Source organism: Xyrauchen texanus, unplaced genomic scaffold (assembly GCF_025860055.1).
Source record: "Xyrauchen texanus isolate HMW12.3.18 unplaced genomic scaffold, RBS_HiC_50CHRs HiC_scaffold_209, whole genome shotgun sequence".
Lineage (NCBI taxonomy): Eukaryota > Metazoa > Chordata > Actinopteri > Cypriniformes > Catostomidae > Xyrauchen > Xyrauchen texanus.
Genome location: NW_026266177.1, coordinates 27,622 through 40,605, shown reverse-complemented (window position 1 = coordinate 40,605; position 12,984 = coordinate 27,622). Strand labels below are relative to the sequence as shown.

Genomic DNA, 12,984 nt, shown 5'->3' with positions numbered 1-12,984 from the left:
TCAATTAATTTATTTACACAAGATATTCATGGGCGTTTATTTGGAGCTGCCATGCAATGTGAGGTCTCTGGCTTTCTGCGAGGCCTCAAACAATTTTAGTCAAAACCCATGGAAGTTGTCTGAATCTATGAAATCTATAAAGAAAAGAATAAACCTTAAAAGAGAGAAAATCTTGTGCTCTTCATTTGGGAGGCAGGGATGGTGGCAGCATCCAACTTCTCCAATCACACACTGTGCTCTCTTCCATTCACACAAAAATACAAACATACATGCACAATGTACAAATATTTACAGATCGCAAACATTGGTTAAAAAAGCCACGGTTTTAATGTGAACATAAAAACGTTTCAGTATGGCGGAATCAACAAAAGGTAACTACTCAAGTGTTTTGACCATTATTGATGATTCACCTTGAGGCTGTTACGTGAGCCCAGAAGAACTTCTTCTACTCGCTCTTACACAGCAGATCCATCTGTCCAACCTGATGCTCACGAGCCATCTAACCGCTCTTATAATTTTCAGAAGATTTCTGATATGGAGATGAGATGAAACTGGGCCACTGATGGAGAGATCACGGAAGCCAGTTGACTCCACATCACCTCCATCATCCCAGACCTTCCAGGACCAGTTTCTTTCACATCTGCCTTAGTAAAGTGCATTTGCTTCAAAGCTTAACATTGTAAATACCACAGATTTTTCCTTAGGCTTATTTCAGCCTTATGTCAACCTCTAAGAGGAACCATGAATGTGTTTGTGTGACATAAGCATATGTTTGTGTGCATGTGCGGATACGTGTGTGGTACCACTTGGATTGACAATAATCATAGTCAGACATGGGCCTTCACATTCGCCCCGTGTCATCTTCAACACTATTATCAACAACACTAGCGTATCCTAACACCAATAAATAATCAAAACAACAAAACAGAGTACATTTGAAAACATTAAGTTGTAATATGAACTGATTTGCATTCATGATCATTGTTGGGGGGCCTCTAACATGTCCATTCTGCAATCCCTACAGTTTGTGTAAATAAAAGGAAAAGCTAGACGTCATTTGATCTTATTTATCCCTCCTGTTGTAAAGATGCAAAATCAGAAGACAGCTCCAACTGCAAGTCAGCAATGTCTATTTTTTTACTTTTCATCTTTGGTAGCAAACTTGTGCACATCCTTCACAAATTTCATCTGCAAAAGTAATACTTGGTCTGTTGCTTATTGTGTTTGAAATGAATAAAAAGGGGAAAAGAAACTGAAAGTGCTTTGACTGCTACAAAACAAAAACAAGGGACAAAGAGTTCTCGTATTCTTCTCTGTCATTGGAGAAGATGATGGTCCCTGAAGTGAGAGCATTGGCCAGGTTTTCACAGGCGTGTCTCTTTATTCATACAAAGTAACAGTGCAGTAACACAGAGCAGAGATCCTCCGGTCAACACTTGCCTTGTCTGCACAACAAAAACACACAGTTATGACATAAACAGGAGAGAAGGCAGCAAAGAGTATAAAAATGTTTCCAGCACTCCTTGTTTTCAAAAAGCAAAATTACTCACATTTGGTGACATTCTCTATGTCAGCTGGGTCCTGGAGGATCTTGGACAGGCCTTCCAACAACATAGAGGCTTTATTGTAGCGATAGGCGATGTCCTCTGTCTGCTGGAACATCTCATCTAGCGCTGCTGATTGCACCTGTTACACACACACTGGGTGCATTACTATAGCTCACCATTCATCACAGATGTTTAACAATGACCAATGACAAGTCGACCTGACATATCCCCACTCACCATTTCTACAGCGTGGTTATAAATGAGCTTCTCAGCTGTCACGCTGTTGATCTCGTCCACAAATCGCTGCTTGTCGGAGAAGAAGTGGTTCAGTTTGTCAGTAAGGCGGCGACACAGAGAAATGCAGCTCTTGTAGCGCTCATTCAGACTCTTCACCACTGATGTCCACAAAGAAGAAATATTTAGCTTTAATATCAGATCAAACTCCGATTGTAGTTCATTGACTGTAGTTACATTTACAGCAGGTCTGTTCTGACAGCATTACTGTCAAAATCATGTTCTTTCTGCATCTCCACTTAAAGGAGTATTTCAGGTTCAATAGAAGCTAAGCTCTATCAGCATTTGTGGCGTCATATTTATTTTACACAGACTTTACATTTTAAATATGAATTAAGTAATAGGCTTTGAACAAGAGTATATTGCAACTAAAACTAGTCAAATTAATTATTTGTTGACTGTGTGCAATATTAGTTTTGTAAAGCAGTTCACCTGAAGTATTAAAATCTTTTAAAAAAAATATTTGTATCCCCTTTTCTCCCGATTTGGAATGCCCAATTCCCACTACTTAGTAGGTCCTTGTGGTTGCGCGGTTACGCACCTCAATCCGGGTGGCGGAGGACAAGTCTCGGTTGCCTCCATTTCTGAGACAGTCAATCTGTGCATCTTATCATGTGGCTCGTTGTGCATGACACCATGGAGACTCCCAGCATGTGGGGGCTCATGCGATCCACGCATAATTTACCACGTGCTCCATTGAGAGCGAGAACCCCTTATCGCGACCACGAGGATGTTACCCCATGTGACTCTACCCTCCCTAGCAACCAGGCCAATTTGGTTGCTTAGGAGACCTGACTGGAGTTACTCAGCACACCCTGGATTCGAACTCAGGACTCCAGGGGTGGCAGTCAACGTCATTACTCGCTGAGCTACCCAGGCCCCTGTAATAATTTCTTAAGTTGTTAATGTGCCTAAAAGCAGAAATCAAATAATTAATAATTGGTTGTGCACATCAGTTATTGGACACTTAAACACAAAAAGAATAAGTATTGTATCAGTCATTAAAAACCAACATAGGTTGATGTCTAGTTAAAATACAAACTGTTTCAAATGTATGCATGATTTTAGAGTGAAATATCAGGGATTTATCAGTGTTACACCATGTACCAGATTACAGAGTTAACTTGCATTATGTCGTCATGACAACGAAGATGTAATATTGAATATAACATTGCACAAATAAGGTTTTCAAGGGATTTTATCACATCAACATCAGAACACATATAATGTTTATGCTGTGTTGCTATATTTTTAAAACAGTGTGTATTTAAACATTTATGGACTGACCTCATTCACTTCCACTGTAAGTCCCTCACTGTAATCATAATTTCTGCTTTTTTAAATAAACAAAGGACAAGACAAAATTATTTTTGTGGTTATCTACATTATGCCTCAAATCCACTGAGCTGTCCATTGAGCTTAACTTTGATTGAACCCCGAAACATTCCTTTAAGATGCCGAAAGCATTTTTAGCCATTTAACCACCTCTCTCCAAATACTCCTCTAATTCTTTTATTGTATACAGCACCTTTAAATTGAGTTTTTAGGGTGTTTAAGTGGTTGGCTCTGTTACAAATTTACCACAAACTCTTTAGTAGAGCTGTCATATATTGTGGCTCACCATGTTTGACAGCCGTGGATGGATTGAGCTTGGAAGACTTGATCTGAGACTTAGCCAAGTGCAGTGAAGAGGCCAGCAGCTGCGCGGTTTTCATGTACAACACCAGCTGCTCCACCTGCCTATATAAAATTAATTAACAAAAAATGATTACACATGCTATAAAGTCTCACATTATTGAAGATTCCTAGTAAGCATCCGTCATTAATGTGTGTGTGTGTGTGTGTGTGTGTGTGTGTGTGTGTGTGTGTGTGTGTGTGTGTGTGTGTCACTTTGTGGGACCAAATGTCCCCATAAGGATAGTAAACCGAATTTTTGACCTTGTGGGGACATTTTGTCGGTCCCCATGAGGAAAACAGCTTATAAATCATACTAAATTATGTTTTTGAAATGTAAAATGCAGAAAGTTTTCTGTGAGGGTTAGGTTTAGGGTAGGGTTAGGTTTAGGATAGAATATAAAGTTTGTACAGTATAAAACCATTATGTCTATGGAAGTCCCATAAACATGGAAACACAACATGTGTGTGTGTGTGTGTGTGTGTGTGTGTGTGTGTGTGTGTGTGTGTGTGTGTGTGTGTGTGTGCTCTTACCCCCACTCCTTGCTGAGTCGACTGATCTGGTCCACCACCACACTGTCCTGAGGTGGATAAAGAGAGGCGGCGGATGCACCTAGATCTGCTCCTCCAGCCCGAAGAGAAGCGATCTCCAGCACACAGTCCGTAAAGGACAGCATCATCCGCAGGTGCATCAGAGTGTCCGTGTGCTCACGCTGCCAAGTAAACACATAAAAGCCTGTTATTTTTTCTGATGATGAGCTTTACAGTGCTCCTATACAGACTATTCTCTTTGTATAATTGGATGAATTGATCATGTGGATTAGCTGGAATCCTGTGCAATCCGACCAGTCATTAAACAGTAAGATCAGGCATGGTCCTCTAGATTAATGTCTAGGGAGTCAGGGTGCAGAAAGACTGGTATCTTTACTAGGGCTGTCAATCGAGTCAATCATTATTGTTTCAGATGGGTAAAGCATTGATAAGCAAATACAATAAGAGCCTTTAGAACACAATATATTGTTTCTTATCATATTATAGAACATAAGCCTACAGTCCACGGAAATCCATTTTGCACCTGAATTCATCAACCTCTCTGAGAGAGGCTTATTCTAAGAGCTTTTGTAAAGATGTGTCTGTGTACACATGCGTCAGATGGACACTTAAGGGTGTCTCACTTTGGTGGTGCTGCATTGTAAACAGCGTATTTGGTTGCTGTTTCAAGTTAAACGTTGTTTGAAACATGTCTCGTGATCCCTGCATTCAGAATTGTGCTATGTCCAGCTGTGGTTGAACGCAAGGAAGCATCCTCATCTTGAGCTGTCGCTGGTGACATGCAAGCCTGAGTGTTATTTGTTGTCTGTACAGTTGCACATTGCCTATACAGATGGAGTTTAACTTTCTACCCCCTGTTGAAAACAGGTGGTACTTCAAGCTTGAATTGCTCAGATGGTAAGAATATTCCTTATTGCGGTCCAAAACATGCTTTAATGCTTTGTTTGTTAATATAATTATTTGCACTGAATTAACTCGTTAAATCGATAGCCCTGATTTATTACATTTTTTTTTATCAACTTGGAGCCAGTTAAGGTGGTTTGGGCATCTGGTAAGGATGCCCCCTGGGCGCCTCCCTAGGGAGGTGTTTCAGGCACGTCCAGCTGGGAGGAGGCCTCGGGGAAGACCCATGACTAGGTAGAGAGATTACATCTCCACACTGGCCTGGGAACGCCATGGGGTCCCCATTCAGAGCTGGTTAATGTGGCTAGGGATAGGGAAGTCTGAGGCCACCTGCTGGAGCTGCTGCCCCTGTGACCCGACTTCGGATAAGCAGTTGAAGATGGATGGATGGACGGTATCAACTTGGAACATAAGTGATGGTATTTTTTAAATTTCAACTCGCCTGATCTGCCTGCTCTCACCTCCATTAACGTCTCCTCCGGCAGTTCTGGTGCTTCAAAAGTGATGAATCCATCCAAGCTGGGTGGGGAGGTGCCATAAGGGACATAGCGCAGACTGCTGGGAGCCCCCTCCGCTCCTGGTGGGGAGGTGCCGATGGTCATTCCCGGGGGAGAGCCCATATACACCTTACCGCTGGTGGAACACAGCAAGCCTACTGAACTGGTGGAGCCTACTGCGAACACAAAGACATTCAAATCAGCCACACAAGTTTGCTTACTGCATTAAGAATCTATTAGCTAGAGGATGAGCTTGTCCTCCATGCATCAGATGATGTAAAAATATCTTTAAGGACTATGTAAACAACAGTGCCAGGAACAAAGCTGAGCAAAGGTATTAAGCAAAGGCAGTTTCTATCATACATGTAGTGAAGCAGCTGAAGCAGCAGTGTGTGGGGAGGATTTATGAGGAAAAGCACCTCACCTGAGGTGGTGCGTGGGCGGGAGGCGAGATGGCTGCAGGTGGGAGGGGTGCTGCTGTTGGGGGGCGAGCCCACCGTGAACACAACTGTGCGTGGACTCGCCCTGCCTCCTGGTAAACCACAAGTCCCTGGCGGGGCTGGGGGAGGGATGCACACACAGGGGTCACTCACACACTCAGCCAATAAAACATACTTACACACACTGGCAGCCAATCAGAGCATGTCATGCAGGCCACAAGCTTTTTAGGAGAAGCTCAAATGATGTCATGTTAGAAATTCAAAATGATAATATTGACAATTCAAAAAATTTGATTTGACAAAATCAAATCAGCTCTTTTCTCTTTTGTTCCCTGCATTGCATAACTGAATACCTGAAATATTATTGTGGAATAATGTAGCTACAAAGAGTAAACGTGGTCACCTGTGTCCATGGGTCTCTCTGTGTTGAGGCTATCTGTGCTGCCCTGGTATGGCTGTCCACCCAAAGTGATTCTTACTGGCTGCTCAGACAGTCGTCCAGCACTTACAGATCTGAGGAAAATAACCAGATTGAATACATGCTTTAGAGGTAAATAAATTAGTGCTCCCAAAAAACCAAGTACACACAAAAAATAACTAAATACATATATATTATCATCATACTCACTTAAAACTATACTACACTACTCTCTCCACGCCCCACCCGAGAGCCCTCCAAAAACTCCAAATACTTATACTAGTTTAATTGATATTTGCCTTTTTATCATTAGACAAGACTGTTAAAGTTACAGGGAACTGTTGAGGAGAGAGAGGGAGAATGAAACAGGCAAGCTCAAACACGTCTGCCACGGCTCTGATATGCGGACTGTTTAAATTAGACTGTGTTGCACACCGGTCTATTATTGTAGTAACACGATGGCTTGTAACAACCAAACGAACCGTGACTGGTCGTTTACTTGTCTCAGACGCTTCACATGTAAGCAGCCGATTTTTGGCACCCTTAAGAAAAAAAACTAATCGTCCAAACAGGAAAATTTATCGGCCGATTTATTGGCCTCGGCGATATATCGGTCGACCACTAATTAGCATATTAAATGTATTAGTAGATTCCATTTTTCATTAACTTTGAACTTTTGTCAAACTTTTGCTAACCTCCCAAAGGAAGTCTTGCTGGCCTCTGGCACAGACTGGCGGCTGCTGGGATAGGCCAAACACTGATGTGCACAGAGGTCTCGTCCATCCATCAGTGTCTTGATTGTGGTGGGGTTGTCGGCTATACCCTGCTGAGAAGCCAGGGCCATGAGGTTGCATGAGGCCTGAGTTTTAGGGATTTTGAAGGGAGCAGTTGCCTATAAGAAATAAAATTATTCGGTGTCAAATGTTTTCATCATTTACCTTTTGCAGACCCACAGAGGGTGCTTTGTATATTCAATGTTTCCTGTAGCTTACCTTAGTGGGAGAGCCAATGATGGTGGGCAGTGGTGACTTTGTTAGCCAGTCAGAGGTGCGAGGGGAGGAGCCAAGGAGCTTGGTTGGGGAGGTGCCTAGGTTGCCGGGGCGACTGAGCTGAGGGGAGTGGCTGGTGGGGTAGGCTGTTGATGTGGGGTGCACTGGGTCAGACAGCTGCTTATATAGCTTCTGTTTGTTCTGGTAGATGTCAGTTAACATGGGCACACTCTGAAGACGAGTGCCTAGTAATTGAGAAGAGGGCACAGAGGAACCTATAACATAAATATTTTTCAAATTATTATAAAAACTTGTACAATATTTTGACTGACTGCAACACAAATCTGTTAAAGCAATAGCTCACTCAAAAATCATTTCTCTCATGATTTACTCACCCTCATGCCATCCCAGATTTTTAGAAGATTATCTCAACTCTGTAGGTCCATACAATATAAGTGAATGGTGACCAAAACTTTGAAGCTCCAAAAAGTACATTAAGGCAGTATAAAAAGTAATCCATATGACTCCAGTGGTTTAATCCATGTCTTCTGAAGCTTGATTACACTTCCTAGAGCTTGAATTGAGCTTGAAATCATGATCACCAAGGACAATGCAAATGTAAAGATTTATAGTGAAAAATAAGTTATATTTTGGTCTGTTCTCATCCCAAATCAATTGGATCACTTCAGAAGACATGGATTAAACCACTGGAGTCTTATGGATTCCCTTTATGCTTCCTTTATGTGCGTTTTGGAGCTTCTGGAGTTCTGGCCACCATTCACTTGTATTATGTAGGCCTACAGAGCTGAGAGATTCTTCTAAAAACCTTGTTTGTGTTATGCACAAGAAAGTAAGTGAAACACATCTGGCATGGCATGAGGGTGCGTAAATGAAAGAATTTTCATTTTTGAGTGAACTATCCCTTTAAAAGGATCCAGTCACTTGGTCATCATTTACTCACCATTATGTTGTTCTAAACCCTTTCTTAAGGGTAACACAAAAGGACTTTCATTGTATAGAAGAAATATGCATTTGAAGTGAATCTGTATTGTTCCACATACAGGTTTGGAATTATATGAGGTTGAATAAATGAGAATTTTCATTTTTGGGTGAACTATCCCTTTAAAACATCCAACTTTTGCACATGTCCAGAGTTGCACTTTAATTCATTGTCACTTATACCTGGCTGCTACCTCAATATGTTATGTTTACATTTGGCATTTTTAGAAAGTGTCATCTTTTTGCACTACTCGATTTCAAATGTGTACTGGTCAGCAATGCACTGTCTCTCACTGTGCCTATTGACCTGTTCCTTTTAATATTGTACTGTCCAGTACTTTTTTTGCTCACGTTTGCATGTGCACTTTATGTAGAAATGTTATTTAGTCTGTGTAGTCTCATGTGGTCCTGTGTTTGTCCTATGTTGTTTTATGAAACACCATGGTCCTGCAGGAACGTTGTCTCATTTTGCTGTGTACTGCACTAACTGTATATGGTTAAATGACAATAAAAACCACTTAACTTGGCTTGAAAGTTTAGCATTTAGTTATTAAAATAGCCTATTTAGTTTTGCTGTAGCAAACCAGATGCTTTATGACTCAACCACTAGATGGCACTAGAGTAGATGCACATATACAGTACGATCTCCATGAACTTCAGTGAACTGAAAGTAAACTACAGCGGGTCATCAAGTTATTATCTCTTGTTTTGAATTGATCATTGGGTTCACAGGTTTACAGTGACACACTTGAGCAAAAACATGTGCTTCAGAGAACTGGAGGTAAGAATTGAAAAAGTTTTACATGAAAGCTCATAAGCCACATTGCTTGTTGTTAGAACTAATTCATTGTTTCTGATCAGTTGTCGACTTCTAAGCCATGAGCACAGTCTCCATGGAGACCAGAATGACATAGACACACTGATACCGACTGGGAGGAAACAACTGTGGCAACCACTAGTGGGATTGTTAATGGGACCACTTTGAAAAAGACACAGTAGCACTTTAGGGTTACAAGTCAATCTCTCGCACAAGCAGACAAACTCACACATCAACTCACCACCTGAGGAGCTGCGACTGCGTGGCTCGTGGCTTTGGGGATGTCCACAGCAGCAGTGGCCAAGCTGTTCAGGAATAGTGCCCACTGGGGAGCAAATACACACATAAAGGCCATTTCAGAACATATAAAATATATAGAAATACGGTGTCTCAAATAACCTCATACAGAGGCATTAAAAAGGAAGCTTACCTAGTGGAGAGGGGGAGTAAGGCCGGGAATTGCCTGTGGAGAGACGTCGTCCAACGGTTTGGACCGTGTCTGCAGGACTAGGAGACCCAGAAACCATTTTAGGGAAACCCATGGGACTTGTGTTGGAACGCCGCACTGTGCCTGACCTGTAGCCATAAAGAACATCCAATATTATGCTTTTAAAAACAAGAACACATCCTCATACTAGAGTGGTCCCAAAAAGTATTTGCACACTTAAAAATGTCTGCATATAGCCGTTTTAAAACCACTTTTAACCAGTTGGTCCCAATGGGATTTTTTGTGGATGCATGAAGTCAGTTCCCCTCAGCAGGGGTGAATCATCCAATGGGTTTTATGGGCATGTGCCCAGGGGACCAGGCAACCAGGGGGCCCATGCGAGCAAAAATGCAAGCAGGTGTAAACATGGAGATGGTGCGCAACAGCGAAACAAAAAAAATGTACTTTTTATAGCTTAGTATTATTTATAATTTCACAACTTTGTCCTGCTGTCCACATATGTGGACATACATTTTTAGGAAAACTATTTGCTCTAGAATGTTTTTTTTTAATTGTTGTTTATTAGGTGCTACTAGTTACAAATTAAAAAGGGAAATGGAAAATGCACACAGCAGTCACGATCAGGTCTCAGGAGGTTTACTATAGACATGTTCAACTAGTTTGACAAACATAAAGAGTCCAAACACTTGTCTTAATTCTGAACAGTATATCTATTGATATTGATATCTAAGAGTCCAAATACATTTTGGGGATCTGAACATGAAACACAAAATTTTCAGTATGTCCTGTCAATTGAGTTCTTAGTGAAAGAGCTACTGACATAACATTTTTATATGAGGTCCTAAATATTCCTGCTTTCCCAAAAAGCCCATGCTTAATCTTAAATGGCACAAAATCACTCCTGTCAAAGCTTGTTTGAAATTTTTAAATAGTTAGATGGTGCACCACCTGTGCTGGAAGACAAACATGACTCATAAAGAAAAGCAGCTGGCAGCGGTCCGAAGCGATGCCTATTAACCAGCACTTTGACTGAGCAGACTAACAGGGTGAGATAATGTGAACCAGCTCAACACTGGGCAGCAGGCACAACAAGAAGAACTTAATCTCATTTTGAGACACAGGGCAAGTCTGAGTGAAGTGGGCCAAGCAGCTGCTGAGGGCTAGCCTGACTAATAGGGGGAGAGTGCAGCAGTCATAATTTCCAGACCCTCTGCTAGCCACCTGCCTGAAAACCTAAAACCCACACCCCTCACTAAGACAATTCCCTTAACAAATGCAGCCCTATCAGGCTGTCAGTTTCATTTAGGGTTCACTGAGCAAAATCTCCCCATGCTAAAATGTTTCACAACCATAGTTAAAAACTCAGATATATGCAAAAAGATCAGCAGGTAAGATGGTTCAGGAGCAGTGAGTAAGAAAGCAGCAGAGCATGACAAATACTTGTAGGTGGTTTCTGGAAAAATCAATACACAGATTTTCTATTTTTCATAATAGGCTTAGGGCATGCTTCTAAGAGCAATTACTCTACTTGGTTATACATTCCAGTTGTCAGATCTCTTACCTGGGAGAACCATATAGGGTGGTGGTCGGGCTGCTGGAGAGGTTCTGTTTGATGCGCTGGTAGTTTCGGACCTGTGTGGGCACAGGTATCGGGTTGGTCTCGCTTCGTGGTGACACCATTGGGGTCTGTCCGGTTGATGGCTGTGGCTGCCTATGAAACCAAGAAAACAAGGTTGTAATCCAATCAGAATGCTTTTCCAAAACAATCTCTGATGAAATCCTCAATGACTGAAGTCCCATTCATCATGAGCTCATTTGCTAATAAAGCTAAAGCTAAATGCAAAGTGTATTTAGAGAACTACCGGCAAAAAAATCTGTTTCAAAGTTTGTCAACAGTATACAGAAGCCGTTTTGCTCAAAGGGCCTGGCTGAACCACAGGAGGCGGAGTAAATGGGTAAACACAAAGCCCTAACCAATCAGGAAGGAGGAGGGAGGAGAAATGGGCTGGATCATTGGGAATGTGTGCTGAGCTTTCAGATGATGGCACATGCTGGGTCCACCTATATTCACAGGCAAAGAAAAAAACAGATCGTACCCATTCTACCAGGAAGAGAAAACAAATTTTTTTTTCTCAGATGTCATGACTCGGTCATGCACGGGAGGGGGTGCGTAAACAAAGCTCTGATAAGGGGGAAGGGGGGCTAAAAAGGGAAAAAGAAAGCTGTGTGTTACAATTTGAGGTCCAGACAGCTAGACTATGCAATGAGGTGGAGTCAGGGAGGGCAAAACAAAAATAAATTTTCCTTTTTTTGACTCAGAGTCAGTTCAGCATGGCTCAACACAACAAATACCACACATCTGATTAAGCAAAACATATATACCTAAAGAAAATATGTATACCTAAAGAAACAAGTATGGAGGGAAAAAAATCACCAATAAGAATATATAAATGTGGTTCTTGCTAAGGCAATAAGGTTTAGGGTTAGTGATTTGAACTAACCCCATGCATAAAACTTCAGCATGTAACTAGTCCAGAACCATTTGTGCTATTGACATGATTGATACCTAAAATTTTGCAGCTTGTTGAGGAGAGGTGTGCTATAACTTTTCTAAGCTAGCGTTCTTGTAATTTTCTCCAGCCGGCCAATGAGATGGCCAAAAAAATCCCATAAACGTACTTTAATTAAGGAGAGTCATTTCTGGGGTCCAGAATATTATAGAGACTGGGCTTTTGTTATAATGTCAAGTAAAATTCTTCATCAAAAGCAGAAAGTGTATCATCAGCAGGTGTGAACATCATATTTAAATGCTTCACACAAAAATGTTAATTCTCTCATCATTTACTCACCCTTATGCATTATGCTTTTGGTCTATACAATGCAAGTGAATCAGATAATTTCTGAAGACATGGATTGAAACACTGGAGTCTTATGGATTACTTTTATGCTGATTTATGTGCTTTTTGGAGCATTACAAATTTGGCAACAATTCACTTGCATTGAAAGGACCAAAAGAGCTGATATATTCTTCTAAAAATCTTAATTTGTATTCTGCAGAAGAAACACATCTGGGATGGCATGAGGGTGAGTAAATTTGTGCAAGAGTTTTTGTGCAAGATACTGAAAATACAGCCAGACGTGGAATACCAGTCAAAGACGTCCATCTAGAGCAGGTTTAAATTACATAGAAAAACATGTGAACGTGTGAACGCCCCCCTGTATGCATAAAAGAGAATGAAGAGACAGACAGGAGACAGTGAACGTGCAGTATGTCTTTCTGTCATGCTTATTCAAGAACGGAAACCCATAGAGGAGGAGGAAGTGGCTTTGAGTAGATGCACTGACTATTGCAACAGTTGCTGTTCCACACGGGAACCCGACAAACACTCAAACTACAGTTCTAGAT

General features: G+C 41.4%; 1 protein-coding gene across 5 annotated transcripts in view; it reads right to left on the bottom strand.

Moving 5' to 3' along the window:
- Positions 1–1,223: 1,223 nt before the first annotated feature.
- The window catches only part of LOC127641868 (serine/threonine-protein kinase ULK2-like), a 36,694-nt gene continuing 24,933 nt past the window's right edge, over positions 1,224–12,984 (bottom strand). The window contains exons 15-27 of one of the 5 annotated variants that reach the window (XM_052124676.1): positions 11,140–11,289; positions 9,561–9,706; positions 9,372–9,455; positions 7,318–7,589; positions 7,021–7,217; positions 6,311–6,420; positions 5,892–6,026; positions 5,432–5,643; positions 4,050–4,228; positions 3,463–3,581; positions 1,785–1,942; positions 1,551–1,686; positions 1,224–1,445 (exon numbers count right to left, since the gene is read on the bottom strand). In XM_052124676.1, coding sequence (XP_051980636.1) covers positions 1,381–1,445; positions 1,551–1,686; positions 1,785–1,942; positions 3,463–3,581; positions 4,050–4,228; positions 5,432–5,643; positions 5,892–6,026; positions 6,311–6,420; positions 7,021–7,217; positions 7,318–7,589; positions 9,372–9,455; positions 9,561–9,706; positions 11,140–11,289 — 1,963 coding nt within the window. In that variant the 3' untranslated portion in view covers positions 1,224–1,380. The remainder of the gene's footprint in view (positions 1,446–1,550; positions 1,687–1,784; positions 1,943–3,462; positions 3,582–4,049; positions 4,229–5,431; positions 5,644–5,891; positions 6,027–6,310; positions 6,421–7,020; positions 7,218–7,317; positions 7,590–9,371; positions 9,456–9,560; positions 9,707–11,139; positions 11,290–12,984) is intronic. The other 4 variants (XM_052124678.1, XM_052124679.1, XM_052124680.1 and 1 more) reach the window with 4 other exon arrangements.